Source organism: Condylura cristata, unplaced genomic scaffold (assembly GCF_000260355.1).
Source record: "Condylura cristata isolate star-nosed mole 26May11 unplaced genomic scaffold, ConCri1.0 scaffold00032, whole genome shotgun sequence".
Lineage (NCBI taxonomy): Eukaryota > Metazoa > Chordata > Mammalia > Eulipotyphla > Talpidae > Condylura > Condylura cristata.
In genome coordinates, this window is record NW_004567133.1 from 899,364 (window position 1) to 915,449 (window position 16,086).

The window sequence follows — 16,086 nt, forward strand, 5'->3', positions numbered from 1 at the left end:
GCGATAATAATGGTGATGATGGTGAAGGCGACGATAATTTCTTTCAGTGTAAGTTCCTTTGGGGGTGTTAGATAGTGTGAGTTAGAATAAGATGCTTGGCCTTGGAAGGCATTGATCTTGATGGAAATCATGGTTCTGTTACTGGTTAACCTTGAAAAGACTACTGACCTCTCTGAGCATAAGGTCCTCACCAATGAACAGCTGCTAACGGGCCCTGCCTACCTCACAGAGCTCCAGCAGAGATCAACTGCCACAGTTGAAAAGTGAAAAGTCTTGCTGACACTAAAAAATTATGCAGTGGGAGGCTACTGATAATTATAACACCAAATAATCTTATCATAATCAGCACACAAAGGGACTCCCTGAAGTTAATCCACTTCTTCCGTAGTAGTATGAAGAGATGAAAAACAGAAGGATTCTAAACTTATGAAGCCTCTTAGACAGCAGGTGCAAGGCCTGTCTTTAGCCAGGTCACCTACTCCCAGCTGTCACTCTCAGCACATGTTCTCATGTTCTTTCCATACAGAGACCTCACAGCACAGATATTACTTGTTAGTGCATTGTCATAGAATGCTCTCATTGGTTAACATCATGAAAGATCAGACAGAAACACTACCTTCTTCAACTCAATGATCTCGTCATACATGTCTTCTTTCTCTCTGTAGACTGGGGTCCCAGGGACATGACCTAGAGGAAGATACACAATTCTTAGAAGACTGGAAAAATACAAAAAACGCTTGGGTATCCCTTAACCTGTATGTTAATAAACTTATCCCTTTAGAAAAGGTGAATAAAGAAGAGCAAAAATATTTTCACATTTTTAGGCTGCTGAAGATATTTTTCCCCAAAAGTAAGGAAACAAAAATAGCAGTGGTGTAGAAAGATGAAGCAAAACAAAACTAAAGGATGTGAACCCAGAACTTAAGTATAAAAGGATTAAAGGAGGGCAGTCAAAAGGGAGAAGTGATATGTTTACATTTTAAGAAGCAAACAAAACAACCAAAGGCAAACAATGTTCAGAGCAGATGACAATACCCATCCAAAGCAGCAAAACCTACTCTGGTTTCAACATGATGTCTCACATATAAGGATTGTAAGTATGTAAGTAGAAAGAAGAACTCCCAAACATATATGCAGTGAGGCAGTCAGCTCATGGGGTAGAAAGGTTTCACCCCTCCCTGTGGAGTCAACAGTAGAAGGTAGGAAACCAGACACGAAAATAGAGAGCAAACATTCTTTTTGTTAAGATAGGAGCTTTTTATTATTTGCAACGTCCCTTTCTGTTTCTAGTATTATCTATATACAATATATTTAAATAAGACCGAAGCCTGCGAGATGTCACTGTCTAAACTTTCCAGGGGATCAGAATGAGCTTTTTAGGGGGCCACTGTTCTCAGGACGCTCTATAACCTCCTACTGACAGAGATAATACAGGAAGCTCCAAATCTCACTTTGTCAAAGGACACTCAAAATCCCGAGCTTTTCCTTCTCACGGGCTTGTCACCGTTAACATGCTCACCATTGCTGGCGGAACGCCTGAGATTTGACCTCTTCATTCTTAAAGCTTCTGTCAGATAGTCAGGAGTGCAGCTGGGGGGGTTGGTCCATGCATGCTCCAAGGTGAGGTCTGATTTCAGGGGTTGGGTCAGACTTCCTGGTTTGAATGTACATGGATTTAATGACAGGTACAAGCAAACACAATGGGAAGTTTTGCCTTTAATGATCAACCTTCCCAGGCTGAAGAAAGTTCAAGTCAACAAGTATTGGTAGATAGTGGTGATCAGTGGTGTGCAGAGAAATGCTTAACAACCAGCTCTCGAAATTAATAGTCCTGATTTGGAGCATTTGCCCACTTCAAATGATCAGGGATGGTATAAATATCCCCATCAAGTCTTATTTTAAGCTACCAGTGTCATATTGCCCATCTCACAAAATTCCTAAAAATCAAACAACTGACTCTTGTAAGCTAGTAGGTGCTTGTTCTAACACACCACTGCCAGCAGCACTGAGACAACGTAAGACCCCCAAGGGGCAAGTGCCAGACATGCAAACCTACAGAAATTATACTCAGATACTATGATGCTGTGAGATACAGCATCTTTAGGAAGTTGGCATTCAAACAAGTCATACTCAAAACTCTAGCTTAAAGCACCACCCTTAATTTCTAACACTTCTCTTGAGCAGGAAGGGTCTCTAGTGAGCAACCACATACCTTGCTTTGAGTTTCCCAGCCACAGCTTCTGTGGGGTTAAGGACATTCGATTACTGAGAGGCATCGTCGCTGCTGTCCTCAGAGATCTCCAGGATGCCACTTTTCTTGGCTTAGTGTAATAAGGCGACTCTAAAAAAGCCAAATGTGTGGTTTTAGAGCTGCAAAGTACCAACGCCCCTAAACATATGTGCTTCAGAAAGAAAAAAAAATGATAAAAGATACTATTCACAAGGGCATAATGACTCTAGATAAAAACATTCTGACAAAAGTTTAAAATGTGGTTTATATATATATATATATATATATATATACTTATATTCAGACTTTAAAATTTATGATGAAGAAATAGCATAACGGGAATTTTATTTTATAATATGACTATAATCCCACCAATGTTACAATAGTTAGCTGTCTATTTTTCAGGTAGATATATATTTGTACATAGCCATAGTGAACATACTATTTAACACTAAATATTTTTTCTAACTTGCTAGTGATGTAATAACATATGGATCTTAATATTTAAGTATCTACAAGAGGCTTTTAAGTTATATCTTTCCAGGGCATTTTTGATTTTGTTACCACAGTATGGGAAATGTTTTAAAATTGTTTTTTATCTGAGAGTTCATTTCTTTAATTATATAAAGTATGATAAAAGAAGATAAAAACAGGTTACATTCCTTGAATAGCAAATTACTTAATACGTGTAAAACTAATATAAAAATCTAATATATTTCTAATAATTTATTACCAAGTTTCTTTTTTACATTTATTTTATTTATGCATACAAGAACTGGGTTGTAGGCCGAAGGTATGGGGGGATGGTGGTGAGAGAATTTACCAGAGATAGAGTGGGGAGTAGAACAGACAGATTTATTGAAATACACTGCTGAGGGGAGCAGCAGCTAAAACAGGAGAGGTCTGCTGTGCTATGTGGGTCAGCTTTCTGACTGGGAGTGAATTAGTGCTGCAGATAGTTTCATAGTGCTGAGACTTAACCCTTGGTGCCACAGGAAGGTCTAATTTCCAACTTTATTACATGGCTTTAAAATGTATGGAAAAACTTTTATCATAACTTAGAATAAGAGAATAAAAACACATTAAACCCTGCTTGATACATTTCCACCCACATTCCAAGATATTTTGAAGGCCTCTCAATATTCTGTAAGTGTTCATTTATAAAAGTAAATTAGTGATTAGAAAAAACCCACAAATAACATTCCCCTCCTAAATGTGTGTTTCATTGTCTCCAGACAATGAAAGCTGTGAAGATGGAAACTTGAACAAAAGAGAAGCCTGCTGGTGACTGATTGTGCCTTTAAAGTATAAATGCTGGAGGAAAAGAAATATCACAGCGGTCACACATTCCCCAGGGAGCTGTGTGGATGAAAAGCCTCAGAATACTTTAGAAGTAACAAACCCTATGAACCTTTGACTTGGCATTAAAGAAAAGCACATGTTAAGGCATGGGACAGGTGTGGTCCCTGCACACAGGGACAGCAGACACATTCAGGTGGAAACACATGTGCTGAACAAGCGGCGGGAAGTCTGATAGCAGAGAGAGTGGCAGGCTGTCTCTGAGGAGTGACACCTGAGGTGTGAGGGCTGAGCACTTGGAGCTACGCGCTACAATACCCCCACATCTGTCATGCGTTGGGGCTACTGGCCATTCTAAGTCATGTGAAACACAATTCTTTTGCAGAAATCAAGAGAAACGTAATTTGATTATTACACTTTCACTTGAAATGCTTGACTTTCACTAATAATGAAAGCTGGTCTAATATTTACCTCTGGTAACTTCTAGCCAAATAAGGACTTCAACAAAATGGTCCTAAAATAAGTTTTAAAACACAAACACTTTTACTTTACACCGATTCTCAGTTCTCTTCACTCATGCTGCCAATAGGACAGCCTATTATTTGATGGAAGATCACCAAAGATCCAAAGATCTTGCTGGAAGAATTCAACTAGTATCTATGTATATTTGTAGTCTGTAACATGCTTTCTTTGCAGAAACTTCTCTAGGCTTTTCTTGGGCGAATGTGAAAGCTTGTTTATATCCTGTGTGTGTGTTATAAGTGACAAAATATGTTTAAAATATATGTAGCTAAAATATATATACATAAACACAATAAATTCAGGAAGATGACAGGTTTTTAGGCAGCAAAAGGAAGCCAGTCCAGGACTTAAAGTTTGTCATCAAACCATTTTTCTTGATTCAGAAAATGAACATATGATTCGCTGTCTGCTGGAGCAATGTTTGACCTACAGAGACAGGCCTGGGTGTCCAGCTAGACTAGCCCCATTTGTCATGGACTAAGTGTCTGAGGCCCCGTCTCAGCTCATATGCTGAAGCCTAATTCCCAGTGCATGAAGAGGTGGGAAGCAGCCCTCATAATGAGATTAATGCTCTTATAAAAAGACGACAGAGAACACCTTCACCTCCCTCACCATAAGAGAGCAGGTGAACATCTGTAACCCAGAAGAGGGACTACAGAACCATGCTGCCCTGAGCCTGGATTTTCAATCACTGGAACTATGAGGAATGTCTGCTGTTCAGAAGCAGCACAGTCTCTGGAACAGCAGTGCAGACTGAGAAAGTTCCATCCTCGCAACATCCTCCAACAGACGACTGCCTCCCTGACCACTGACAAGAAAGTGGCCTCCCTGGACAGCACCCTCCTCCTGCAGAGGATGGGGAATGGAAGAATCCTGCCAGCAAAAGCAGCTCAGACCACCACAAAAGGGAAAAACTAACTTTCCACCTGGTCCTGGGGTATCTACACTTTCTCAGTACAGATGAGCTGCGTTCAGTCTTAAGGAACAAACCCTGAGGTTAAAGATACAGAAGACCAAGAGGCACTGTGTCCTGAGGAAGGCTTGATAGAAAGGTGACAGTTCAGGGGCACAGGCCCACGCGAGGCCACCTCCCAAGATCCCAACATCAAATGGAGTCAACTGGCACAGGTGTTGCGTCTCAATGGCCCTAACTGTTCCAATCCAAAAATATTCTAGAACTTTCTCTTAGGACACCAGGAAAGGACAATTTCTAAAAGCCATTTTCTGAGTTAAACTGTGGAAAGTTGGAGCCTGGTCATACTTACTTGGTGATGTGGGAGGAGGTTTGTGGAAACTTTTCCTTTTTGCTTTCTGAAAGAATGAAGAAAGCATGTGAATGAAGCATGATGCACCTTCTCGAGCAGCCAGAACAGTCCCAATCGTGAAGCGCTGGCATGTTCAGAAGGATTATAGTGGTGTAAGAGCAATGAGAGAGGACACTGGAACGTCAGGAACAAACCTAGCCACACGTGAGGCACCCCTGAACACGTGATGGGCAGCACATTTGATGGACTGGGGCTGTCGGGCTCTCCTAGTGCAAACAACCTGATCACAAAAGATGTAGGATATGGAGAATTTAAGCCCACTCTGTGGATACCATTCAAAGGCATAGATCTGAACACCTGGTATGCTCATGTGCCACCTGGACAGGTACCCCAAGATGCAACCCTGTGAATAAGTCACTTGCAAATCCTACTGAGGAGGGAAGCCAACAGAAAAGCGCCAACAGGACACAGCCAGCTCACGCCGTCACCTGTTTCATAATGGACAGAGATACTCTCACTTCCAGCAGAAACAATGATACTATGACTATGTTGTCTACTCAGTAGGTTTGTTTTCCTAATTCTCTGGAGAGCACTTCAAGCCCAGGGTCTTAGTGGTATTGAGGGAACATTCTTGATTCTTTGAGGTTCTTCACCTCAGACAATGATGCTCCCCCTTGAGTCCACAGAGTGAATTGGAATTGAAACGTGCTGTACCAGAGTCCCTTGGAGCATTGGCTTTGGTGAGAATTCCCTGTCAGGAGACACATGAAGCTTTCTCTGTTCTTCTTTTACTGCAAGTAGAGTCAGCAGCTCTGTCTTCCACCTGTTTCTTCCAAGGATGAGGCCATCAGACCAGACAGTGCTTGGTCCCAGAGCCACAGCTGCCAAGTCACTTTTGACAATGTCTCCATCCTCTTATGTGTCAGAATTGGGAGTTGGGGGTGTGGGGAGTACAGGCCCATACTCGATACAAGATAAGAATTTGCAATCTGCCTATATCCTACTCAAGTATACAGTTTTTAAATGATCACAGTTTTTAAAATCCCACTAAGGGTTTGAAATATTTCTAGTATGAGTATTGTTTGGAATTTGCATTCTAGCTCTAATGCAGCATGTATGGGGACTGGCCAGCTATGCAAACATGAGGGTCATGTATGAAGGCCAGATAAGCTGCTGCTCCCCATCATACTCACCGTCTCAAAGTCAGAGTCAAAGGTAATTGCAGATAGACTGTCATCTCCCTAGAAGAAGAGATGAAAATACGGAAACTTTAAGGCACCTGCTTGGCTTCCAACAGTCACACTTAGAAAGTGAAAATGGCCCATCCACAGCAGCTAAAGAGAAAACTAGAGGAGTGGACTCAGGACACCAGAGCAGGGTCTGCTTGGCCATCTTTAGAAGGGAGGGGTGGGGGACGCCAGATACAAACACAGATAGTAGATCCATATGTGTCAGTCTAGCAACACAGAATCATGTGTACTTTGGATAAAGAAAGAGTTCTTCACAAAGTGTTTCACTTTTTACATTGTTTAAATGTTTGGGTACTCATTCTCCCATCAAAGCACAAGGAATCTGTGGCTGTGTTCCACGGTGGTTCTGGCTCTGAGCTGTGATCAGTGAGGCCTGTTTCCACTTGTGGCACAGGAGCTCCCTGGCACATGCTCTGTAAAGTTCATGAGCAAGTTCAGGGGCAGCTCCAGTCCATGGGACTCAGGGAGCCTGGCAGACCAGAGGTTCTGGTCCCACTTAAAACAGATCCAAACTCAGCAGGGAAGCCACAAATAAGCCTGCATTCACTTTCAAAAGACTGAGACTTGAGACCAAGGACCAAGGGCTTTGGCTTTTTTTGGGGTCCTCGGAGCCTGCTAGATATAAGGTATATAACAGATGCTTACATAAACAGCATCATTTCTAATATCAGAGAGTAATAAATAAAAATAATAAAAGCAGGGAAACAGATAAATAAAATATGGGTGTTCCCTTCACGTTCAAGGTTTTAAAACACCTTAAGAATGCGTGGACAAATGAAATGGTAACAGCAAACAAAACTGTATAAATTACAAAACAATGTAAAGATCTCAACCAAAAAACAAAGGACAAGGAAAAAAGATGCTTTGAAAAAGACTGGAAGACACCAAACACTAATTGTGGGCTTCTGCTTGTGGCTAGATTTTGGGTAACTAATGTTCTAAATGTTCTCTAATGGATGAACTATTTTTATAATCACAGTATATGAAGTTACTCTTGAAAGTTACAGGAGCAGTAACAAAGGCCAGTGTAGTGGAGCCCCAAAGCTGGCTTTCAGGGGAGGGACTTGGTGCCTTCAGGGACAAGTAGGACATTTCAGTGCTCCAAGGCACCATCAGCACTGAGCTCCTACTGCAGGTGAGCTCTGTAGAGCCCACAGTCTGTGCAGAGGTCTCCACGGGTCTGTGAGCGAGCAGGAAGTTCTCTCTGTGGTCACCCTCCAAACCCTATCCACCATTCCCTGAATAAAATTCAATCTCTCTGCAGGGCATTCAAGTTTCTCCAGAATCAGGACCATGGCCACTCTTCCACTCCCACTCAGGCCCATGCCCACCTGCCTTCCATGCCCGCCCAATCCATAGGAATCCCAGTGAGCTTCAACAGCACAGAAATGTCCACACCAGCACCTCAGTACTAGGTGTCCCTCTGCTCTTAGATTTGAGCCAGACTGCCTCCTCCTTCCCAGTGTGAACTCCTCAGGATGGTTGTTCCTGCATCCAACCCAAAGCAGCCTCCTCAGGATGATTGTTCCTGGCATCCAACCCAAAGCAGCCCTCCACAACCCATCTCTCTCATGTGGTATGTTTTATTTTTCGCACAGGATAGTTCACTTTTAGATCTTAATGATCTGTGTATTGCTTGTCCTGCCCCTCTGGAAATGCAGTTTATTCACGCTATTATCTCCAGCAAAGAGGGGCTCTCCAAAACGACTAGGTAAAGAGGCACACTTGCCCTCACTCTAGGGAGGAAACATAGGCAGCACATCCTCTCCCATCAGCGCTCGGCAAGGCCTGCTCTCAGAGCCCAGGGTTTCCACTCACCCCCCAGGGATGGTCCCAGCAACCCCTCCGCACCCCCCCACCCCCGCACCTTTTCCACCCCGGTTGCCATAAGTCGGAGCTCGAGGACGCCCCTAGCCCTGAAGGCAGAGCGTGGGGGGCACTTACGCAGGGAGCTCCGTCACCTGGCGGCCGCGCTAGCCCAGCCCCGCAGGCGCCGGGCAACAAGTACTCGGAGTCCGGGAAGCCTTCCTGGAATGGGGGTCTGTGCAAGGGTAGGCGGGATCCAGAAGCTGCTAGAGACTGGGCGAGGGGCGCAGAGGCCCCGCCAGCTGCACGCGGGTGGGGACCGGAGGTCCGCTCTTATGCGGTAACAATAATGGCAGCTGTCACCCGCGGCCGCCGGCCGTGCGCCTCCTTCCTCCGGCCCGCGCCGGGCCCCGCAGCGTCTGGCAACGGGCAGGGAAAGGAGGCCCGCCCCCCGCTCCCTCCTGCTCCACTTACCGTCTCCGAGGCCCGCTCCCCGGTGTCTAGCGACATGGCGGCGGCGGAGCCCGGCCGCTCCTCGCAATTACCGGCGCGCAGGTCCGGCTTTGGGGCTCCACTAGCTCTCAGCGGTCCGCAGCCTCTGGCCCTCCCGCGCGCCGGGCCGCGACCCTGCTGCCATGGCAACCACGCAGCGGCGCGCCGAGCCCCGGATGTAGCCGCGCCGGGCTTTCTGGACGACGGAGCGCGCGTGCGTCGAGACACCGCTGGGCCTGCAGGCAGTGCGCCTGGAGCTGTGACTCCAGCATCAAGGCCGGATTGGAAACCTGCTTCCTTCCCAGTGCGCGGAGCTTCCCAGTGCGCGGAGCTTCCCAGTGCGCGGAGCTCGGCTTGCTTGTTTGATTTTTTCCTCGTGGATACTACGCATGCTCTAGGCGTGCGCTCTAGAGCAGAAATTAATAAATACTTGAAATGGTCTAGGGCTTCTGCGATGTCCTAGACTCCTAATATTCAGAAAAATTTCTTCCTTGACCTCCATCTCCTTCACCGGGGTTCTCCTGTAGCTATAGGGCAAGAGACAAATGAGAGACTGTGCTGTGCTCAGTGTATATCATGATGATCTTTGGGGGCACCTCAAAAAATAGAAGCTACCAATTTAAATTATAGCCATGTGTTGCTAACGACAGAAAAATACTCTGGAAAATGCCTTATTAGTTCATTTCCTCACAAAGGGTACTTACACATATCTAGATGGTACAGCCTACTATGCACTTAGCCTATAAGGTATAATTTGTTGGGACCACCTGATAGGAACATTGAGTCATGCATGACCGTATTCTTGGTAAGTATTATTTGCTCTTTCTCTTCATACAGGTTTCCATCAGCATCTTGCCTGGCTTTGTTTTTCCAGCTCTCTGGCATGTATTAGTTACAAGAATACTTCATATCCAGAACCTAAGCCTCTGGGGTAGGGCTCTACTGTGTTCACAGTGCTGCCTTGGAGAGGGTCTGCACATGCCAGATGCTCAGTCAATGGGTATGTGATATGCTAGAGTTAGTAGCTTCTCTGTTTCCTCAGGATCATATCAAATAGAGAAAAGGGTTGCTGTGAGGACCAAATGAGTCAGTATCTGTAAATTTGTGTGAAACGGTGGCCTTGTTCCAAAGCAGATGCAGCGTGACAGTGTTATTACTGTGTGGTTAGGCACAAACAGATGCCCACACTGGGGAGCCTAGTGGAGCAGAAGGAATGCTGGGGAAGTGATGTGTGTTCTAGTTCTGGCACCACCACCTTCTATAGGTCCACAAAACCTCTTTTCCTTAGTTTCTCATCTGTACAACAGAGTGAGTGACCCATACCATGGTTAGAGGTGGTCTCTCTACAAGCAAAAAAGACTAAGCCTGGTAGTGTTCAACCTGTCTCCTTGATACAGAATGAAGACAGTTTTAGGGCCTTTGTTAGCATCAAAAGAAATAACAGAAATCAAATTTACTACAGTGCCTGGTACTTGGTAACACTTCAAGAAACAGAAGTGCTTTGTGGCTACTTCGATTACTCCAATGGTATTTGAAATAGTGAAATTGTATTTATTCTAAAATGACCTACTTCAGGGCCTTCATGGTGGTTCAAGGGGTTAAGTATCAGCACTATGAAACTGTCTGCAGCCACTGTAGCACAAGCTCAATACCCAGCAGGGAGCTACCCACGTGGTGCAGCAGACCTCTCCTGTCTCGTGTGCTGCTCCCTTCAGCAGTGCATTTCAGTTGATCTGTCTGTTCTGCTCCCCACTTTCTCTGGTGAATCCTCTCACACCCCCAACACACACCTCTGGCCTGTATCCCAGTTCTTGTATGCATAAATAAAATAAATCTTTTTTTTTTTAAATGATCTACTTTCTTCTCTGCCCTGCTTCCTGAATGGTTTTGGGTAGAGGATTTCCCCTATGTTCTGGTTCCTAATTTGGACTTCTCTGATGCATGAGAAGAGAAAAGAAAACTCCATTCTCTCCACTGAGCTGACAGCAGCACTATTTATAAAACACAGATGTTACTGTGATCAAAAGGAGTATTTCACCCAGGTCTCTGGTTGGGAGCTGGTCCAGGCCAAATGTCCAAAGGCACCAAGACAAATTGACTCCCTGTTCCCCAAAAGAAGCCAGGGCCCTTGAGTACCTCGAAGCTAAGATTAGAATGAATTTAGTGCTGGTTAAAGGAAAGTTTTATTGAAAAGCAATAGAGCAATAATCAGATCTCCAGACAAATCTCCTTAAATAGAGACCCTCTAAACAGTAGTTTCAATTTATGTAACATTGTGGCAGTGCCAGGAAAGAGGGTTGGCTGCATCCCATTCCTATATATATGATGTTATAAGCACAGTGTAGATCACGTGTCTGCATACATGAGAAAATAGAGGGTGAATGCCATCAAGAGGTGGGAATTCGCACCACACTGAAAGCGTGGGTACCATAGGTCCTGAGGTCCTTCCTGTCTATGTTCCAGAGGCTAGAAGATCAAGACTTCCCTGCTTCTTCAGGTTTCAGGAATTCAGTGGGTACTTAAGGTACCTTGACATATAGGGAGAAGGACATTTTACGGTATAGAATACTTAGAAACTTCTGTTTGGTGCTGATCTAAGGTTACTCGAAACTATTGCTTAGTTATTTGAGGATTTCGATGCTAGAGGTTGAGAATCAGAGCAGTGGTTGTGCAGTGGTTTCCCCATAAAAATCACTGTTTTTTACGTTTCTGGAACATCTTAATACCCAAGGGAAATCCACTACTTCCTCGTTTGTCCCTTAAAATCTTGAAAAAACCCGGGATCTCCTGCCCACAGCGGAGAGTTCCCGCGAGCCCCGGGTTTTGCTGGCACGTGCAGCCATCTCAACTCTTCCCTCCTTTGCCCGGAGAAGCCACGCCCCTTCCGGAATGGTCCCCACCCCTTCCTCCAGAAGCCCCGCCTCCCGGACGCCCGGCTCCCAGACGCCTGGGCAGGTACCACTGAGGTAACGGGGTGGTGGTCTGTGGCGGCCGGTTTAGCCCCTGCCTGTCTCCAGCCTCTCTCGGTTTGAGCTCATTCTCAGTGTCTGCGACCTCTAAGTTCTCGGTGACCTCCAGGGCCGCTTTCACTGTACCCCGCCCCCACCGTGTCGTCTTCGGTTCCCTGAAGACCCAGCAAGTGGCGCGGTCCGGGGCGGGACTTGAGGCGGCCGGGTTAGGGCCGCTGCAGCTGACGGAACGCCGCGAGTGTGGCGCGCGCCCTGAGTGGGAGTCGCGGTCATAGGTCCTGCGGAATCGGGGCGTGGGGTGAGGGGCCGGCGGGCAGGGGAGCAACTGAGGTGCGGCGTGCAACCCTCTGGACCTTCTGGTAACCGGAGCGCACAGAGCCAACTGACGGGAAACCGCAGGGAGCGCTCCTTCCACGGGGTCCTAGCCTCGCCCGGGTTGGACTGACGGTCAGTCGGCTGGCACAGTCAGCCCAAGCCCAGGGGGCCGACCTACTCCTGATAAAGTCACCGGCTACCCTTACCCTTCCGCCTACGAGCTCACCCTGACTATAGGGCACTATGTTCTGGGCCCCAGACGCAGGTGCACACCCAGGACGAGGAGGGACTGGCACTGGACAAAATGCCTGCTGGCACAGACTGTCCTGGGGAAGGGCAGAGACTTCCGGTGAATGAGACTCCCGTCCCTGTATAAGTGACTGATCCCAGGACGCGCACACTCCCTCCTCCCTCCTCCACACCATAGCCCACCTGGTATCCTAGGTGAGCTTCATACTGTTTCTCGCTGCCAGTGTCCAAAAATAGCAGACTTTGAGCTCTTCTGGTCTTCTGGTTTACACCAAACTCTTCCAGCCCAAGGGCCTGGACTCACAGCTCCTCTCAGGCTGTGGCTTTGCGTTCACTTACGCGTTTGGGAACTTCCCTCTGAGGATCAGGGTCTTCACCTCTGGCCTGAGATGAACATTCAGTGCCTGAGTGGGCATGGGACACCCTGCTTCTAGGACCCCATTGTGGTATGGTTTTGACATTTTCTTTGCAGGGTCCCTTGGCTTCATCATGGATCCAGAGTGCTCCAGGTTACTCCCAGCTCTCTGTGCCCTCCTGGCTGACCCCAGACAGCCAGTGGCAGATGACACCTGTTTGGAGAAGCTGCTGGATTGGTTTAAAACGGTAACTGAAGCAGGTAAGCATGAGGGTGCTGATGTTGACTTTCCCTAGAAACCAGGGGTAGTATGCAGAGTATGGGGCAAGATGCAGGAGGCTTCTCTTCACAACCCAAAGATTCCCCTGGCTAAAACTACAGTCTGGGGAATGATCAGGAGAACTCGAGCTGGAAGTCCCTAGCTGATTCAGCTATGATTCAGCCTCCTGCCAAGTTCTTGCTAATGGCTGAGGAGGATATGGATACATATTTTGTTTTCGTTGCATTATTTTGTTTAAGAAATCAGTTTTGTTTTCTTTCTGTTTATGACTCGAACACTACAGGGAGCAAAGAGGAAAATTAAGCCATTCTCAACAGTTTTACTCCCAGCCTTTTTTCCTAACACATTATTTTCTTCTAAAAATGATTTTGCACTCTAAATGCTCTTTGTCTTGTTTTTACTCTCTTACCATTATAGTGGGTGTTTACCCCATGGAACACATGGATTTTATTGGCTATATGTCATTTACCCTATGACATGTAACTTATATAATCACTCCACTATAGTTAGATGCTTGTGTTTCTAATGTTTTAGGATTGTAAATAACCCTCGTGGCATTCCTTGCACATAAAGCTCATCTAACTTTTCTCTTGTCTGATAATTGCTTTAGGATAGATTCCATGTCATTAATTTCTGCTGTTTGTTACTTTCTTTGGTTTGTCTTGTTCTAGTATTATTCTTTGAGGTGAATAATAGGTTTTTCTTATTTACTAATATTTGTATTCAAGGCTACAGTTTCTCTTAAAGTATAACTTCAGCTGTAACCTGCATGTTTCACTATACATTACTTTTATTATAATTTAGTTCCAGATACTGTAACTTTCAGTGTTATTTTTCTTCACTCAAATTATTTAAAAGGCATCTGTTAAATCAGAATATTTGTTTTTGTTCTTTTTATTACTGGTTTCTAATTTATTTCATGGAGTTAGGAAATACTTATAGTTTGATATTTCTTTTACTCTGGCTTTTTAAAAAAAATTATCTGTGCATACAAGAACTGGGGTGTAGGGGGCTGAGGTGTGGGGGGCTGAGAGGATTCACCAGAAACAGAGTGGAAAACATAGCAGACAAATCAACTGAAATACACTGCTGAGGGGAGCAGCGGGCAATACTGGAGATGTCTGCTGAGCCATGTAGGTCACCTCCCTGTCTGGGGATTGAATTCATGCTGTAGTGACTGTGGATAGCTTCATAGTGCTGCACTTTAACCCCTTGCACCACCAAGGAGACCAACTTTTTTTTTTTATGTATAATAGTTTATTTTTACATCATTTTGTGCCTTTTTCCATGTCAGTGGGATGTCTGTTTGTCTTTTTGTAATGTTTGTTTTGCTGTGCAGAAGCTCTTTAACTTGAAGTAGTCCCATCTGTTTATCCTTGCCTTCACTATCGTTGCATTGGGTTCTCTATCTTTAAAGATGAAGTCGCTGAAGTGTATGTTGTGTAGTGTTTGGGAGGCCAGCTTTTAAAAAAGATACTCATGTAGTAGATGAGATTCTGGCAAACATTTTTTTTTTGCATAGTAGAACTGGGGTATAGCCTAGAGGTTGTATGGTTGGGAGTAAGAGGATTCCCCAGAGACAGAGTAAGGAGCAGAACAGGCAGATCTGAAATACACTGCTAAGGGGAGCAGCAGGTGAAACACGATTGGTCCCTGAGCAGGAATCAAGCTCAGGGTGTAGTAGTGCACTTTCAGAGGCCCCTGTTGAAGCTTTTGTTGAGGAATAGTAACACAGGCAGTTTTTGCATATGCTCTATAGATTTCCCTGTATGGTTCTATGTTGGGTATTTGTAGACTCCTCAACCCTACAGTTTTTAGTAAAATTTGTTCAATTCTTTTAAACAGCTTATTTGAGATATAATTTATATATTATGCAATTGACCCATTTAACATGTACAATTCAGTGACATTTTAAATTGACAGGGTTACGCCCGCTGCTCCCCTCAGGAGTGTACTTCCTCGATCTGCCTGTTCTGCTCCCCTCTCTGTCTCTGGTGAAGCCTCTCACCCTCCACATCTCTGGCCTGTACCCCAGTTCTATATGAATAAATAAATAAATCTTTAAAAAAAAAATTGACAGGGTTATACAACCATGACCACAATATGATTTGCAACAGTTTCATCCCTCTTCCCCCAAAGAAACTGGGTACCCATTAGTAGTCACTGCCTACTTAGTTTACTACATGTACCTTACTTAGTTCATGTTATTTAATACTGCTTTTTTTTGTTTAATGGTTTCTGAGAGCTGTGTAAAAATCCTATACCTTTTCTACCCTTTTTGTTTTGTTTACTTTCAGATGGGTTAGGTATGTGCATTATATCTTCCTGGATCTATCTCCTTGAACAGTGGTTTTCTTTCAAAAGCACCTTAATGCACTTTGCTTTAAAGGTGGTTTTGTTACTCTTCTGTGCCAGCATTTTAAAATTAGAGTTTGCTCACTCTGTTCTTTTTTGCTTCTTTTTCCTCAGCTTTCTGTGTTGTTATTGTTCATTGCTTCTTGTAAACAGTAGATTGGAAGTCCTTGGTTCTAATTTTCATCTAAGATCTCTTTTAGTCTGTTTCATTTGTTGAGGTTACTGTTCTGTTTGAACCTATTTTCACTGTATTCTTATATATATTTTTTAACATTTTCCATGCCTTGTCTTTGTTACTTTCTCCCCCTCTATTTGATTGATAGGGCTTTTGTTTGGTCACTTTTCTTCTGGTTTTTGAAGTCATGCATTCCATTTATGTTCGTTAATGGTTAACCAAACTGGATTTTAAACATCAAAATTTAGAATCTATCCTCTGCTCATCTATAAATAAAGGCCTTAGAGCATGTTATTCCCACACACTTTTAACATAGTACAATTGTCTGTGTTAATATTGGTTAGTATTTTGAATTTATCTTGTTTTTAAAAGCCTTCAAAAGTTATTTTTTCTTTTTAAAGATTTATTTATTTGTGTATACAGAACTGGGGTACAGGCCAGAGGCTCAAGGGCGGTGAGAGGCTTCACCAGAGACAGAGTGGGGAGCAGAACAGGCAGATCGACGAAGTACACTGCTGAGGGGA

The 16,086-nt window shown here is 44.6% G+C and overlaps 2 protein-coding genes across 9 annotated transcripts in view; one reads left to right on the top strand and one right to left on the bottom strand.

Annotated features, from left to right (window-relative positions):
• Positions 1 to 8,983, bottom strand: part of IQCE (IQ motif containing E) — a 36,572-nt gene extending 27,589 nt beyond the window's left edge. For 2 of the 3 annotated variants that reach the window (XM_012731980.1, XM_004691640.2), the window contains exons 1-6: positions 8,847 to 8,983; positions 6,510 to 6,557; positions 5,317 to 5,362; positions 2,213 to 2,341; positions 1,520 to 1,654; positions 617 to 687 (exon numbers count right to left, since the gene is read on the bottom strand). In XM_012731980.1, the coding sequence (XP_012587434.1) occupies positions 617 to 687; positions 1,520 to 1,654; positions 2,213 to 2,341; positions 5,317 to 5,362; positions 6,510 to 6,557; positions 8,847 to 8,882 (465 nt within the window). In that variant the 5' untranslated portion in view covers positions 8,883 to 8,983. The remainder of the gene's footprint in view (positions 1 to 616; positions 688 to 1,519; positions 1,655 to 2,212; positions 2,342 to 5,316; positions 5,363 to 6,509; positions 6,558 to 8,846) is intronic. The other variant, XM_012731981.1, reaches the window with a different exon arrangement.
• Positions 8,984 to 11,803: 2,820 nt separating this feature from the next.
• Positions 11,804 to 16,086, top strand: part of BRAT1 (BRCA1-associated ATM activator 1) — a 16,301-nt gene continuing 12,018 nt past the window's right edge. For 2 of the 6 annotated variants that reach the window (XM_012732024.1, XM_004691914.2), the window contains exons 1-2: positions 12,085 to 12,280; positions 12,870 to 13,013. In XM_012732024.1, the coding sequence (XP_012587478.1) occupies positions 12,887 to 13,013 (127 nt within the window). In that variant the 5' untranslated portion in view covers positions 12,085 to 12,280; positions 12,870 to 12,886. Of the gene's footprint in view, positions 11,831 to 12,084; positions 12,281 to 12,350; positions 12,593 to 12,869; positions 13,014 to 16,086 lie in introns of those variants that run through there. The other 4 variants (XM_012732021.1, XM_012732023.1, XM_012732020.1 and 1 more) reach the window with 4 other exon arrangements.